Genomic DNA, 1,185 nt, shown 5'->3' on the forward strand with positions numbered 1-1,185 from the left:
GGATTCATGTCATGATTTTTTCGACAAGTTTTACGGTGGCTGTAGACTAACAAACGCAACCCTCCATTTTTCACATCCGGGCTTGGGACCGGCAATGAGAGTGTTAATGTGTGTATAAATATCAAGGTGCTATACAAATAATTTTCGCAGCTATTATAAATAATTTTAAATTGTATAGGTTTATGACATCAAGATGTTATAAGTATAAATATCAAACTTTGGATATTAGAAATGTAAATATATTAGGATTGTGTCGGCTGTATTTTTATGTGTTTCACATCTTACCAATAAATGATATCACCTCATCATGATCTTTATATGCTGGAATGGATTATGGTTTCACAGTGTCTTGTAATGTGTGTTATTTTTGATTGTTTCCTTATTATTTGCCAAGCTTCAAACCCTTTCTTCTTAAGTTGCGAATATTCATTCATTTCATCTTGTGCTTCAGACCACATACGAGAATTTCCGCTACAGAACCGATCGTCGGCGCAATGTCTACGATCGGGGTTGCCTGAACAACTTCATGGAGGTGTTCTGCACCAAAATAAAGCCCTCGAGGAATGACTTCCGCGCCTTGGTGCAAGAAGAAGCCCCAAGGCCGGCTCAGAATGTTCGCCCCGGAGAGCCCGAAGACGATTTAGGGAGCTACCACCGTTCGAAGGTAGAAGATGACCTCGACATTGGCGGGGATCTGCTGAAGATCTCCCAGCGGCGCAGCATCGAGGAGTTCGACGAAGAAATCGGCCGTAGAAACGACAGCGGGAGGCCCGGAACCGTTTCGGAGGCCGAATTCGCATCGGATTTGGAGAAGCAGGTCCCGATTACTGGAACTGAGATTCCCATAACAAGAACTGATGCGAGGAATTCAAGCTGGGGGAGGAGAAGCAGCAACTGGGAGATATCACCTGAAATCTTCACGAAGAACTCTTCTGCTGCTGCGGGAAGCGGGAGTTTGATGACGGAGAAAGAGAGGTTAGTAGGAGAAAGAAAAGATTGAATTGCTGAATAGAAGCAAGTGGCTTTATGTTCTTAGCAAGGAGAATTGATTCCGGAGCCATGATTAGATTGATTGTATTGCTCCTGATCTATTGTTTCATTTTTATTATCTTTTTTTTTTCTTTTATTTTAATGTTGAATGATTCTTTTTTGTGAATTAGGAAACGTGGATCTCCAAGACAAATG

The 1,185-nt window shown here is 41.9% G+C and overlaps 1 protein-coding gene across 1 annotated transcript; it reads left to right on the plus strand.

Annotated features, from left to right (window-relative positions):
- Positions 1-451: 451 nt before the first annotated feature.
- LOC110037066 (probable protein S-acyltransferase 9) lies at positions 452-975 on the plus strand (the record flags this gene model as incomplete). Its single annotated transcript, XM_020741641.1, has 1 exon — positions 452-975. A coding segment is annotated over one exon (524 nt), but the record flags the coding sequence as incomplete, so codon positions are not given.
- Positions 976-1,185: the final 210 nt, after the last annotated feature.

This window comes from Phalaenopsis equestris, unplaced genomic scaffold (genome assembly GCF_001263595.1).
Source record: "Phalaenopsis equestris unplaced genomic scaffold, ASM126359v1 Scaffold214362, whole genome shotgun sequence".
NCBI lineage: Eukaryota > Viridiplantae > Streptophyta > Magnoliopsida > Asparagales > Orchidaceae > Phalaenopsis > Phalaenopsis equestris.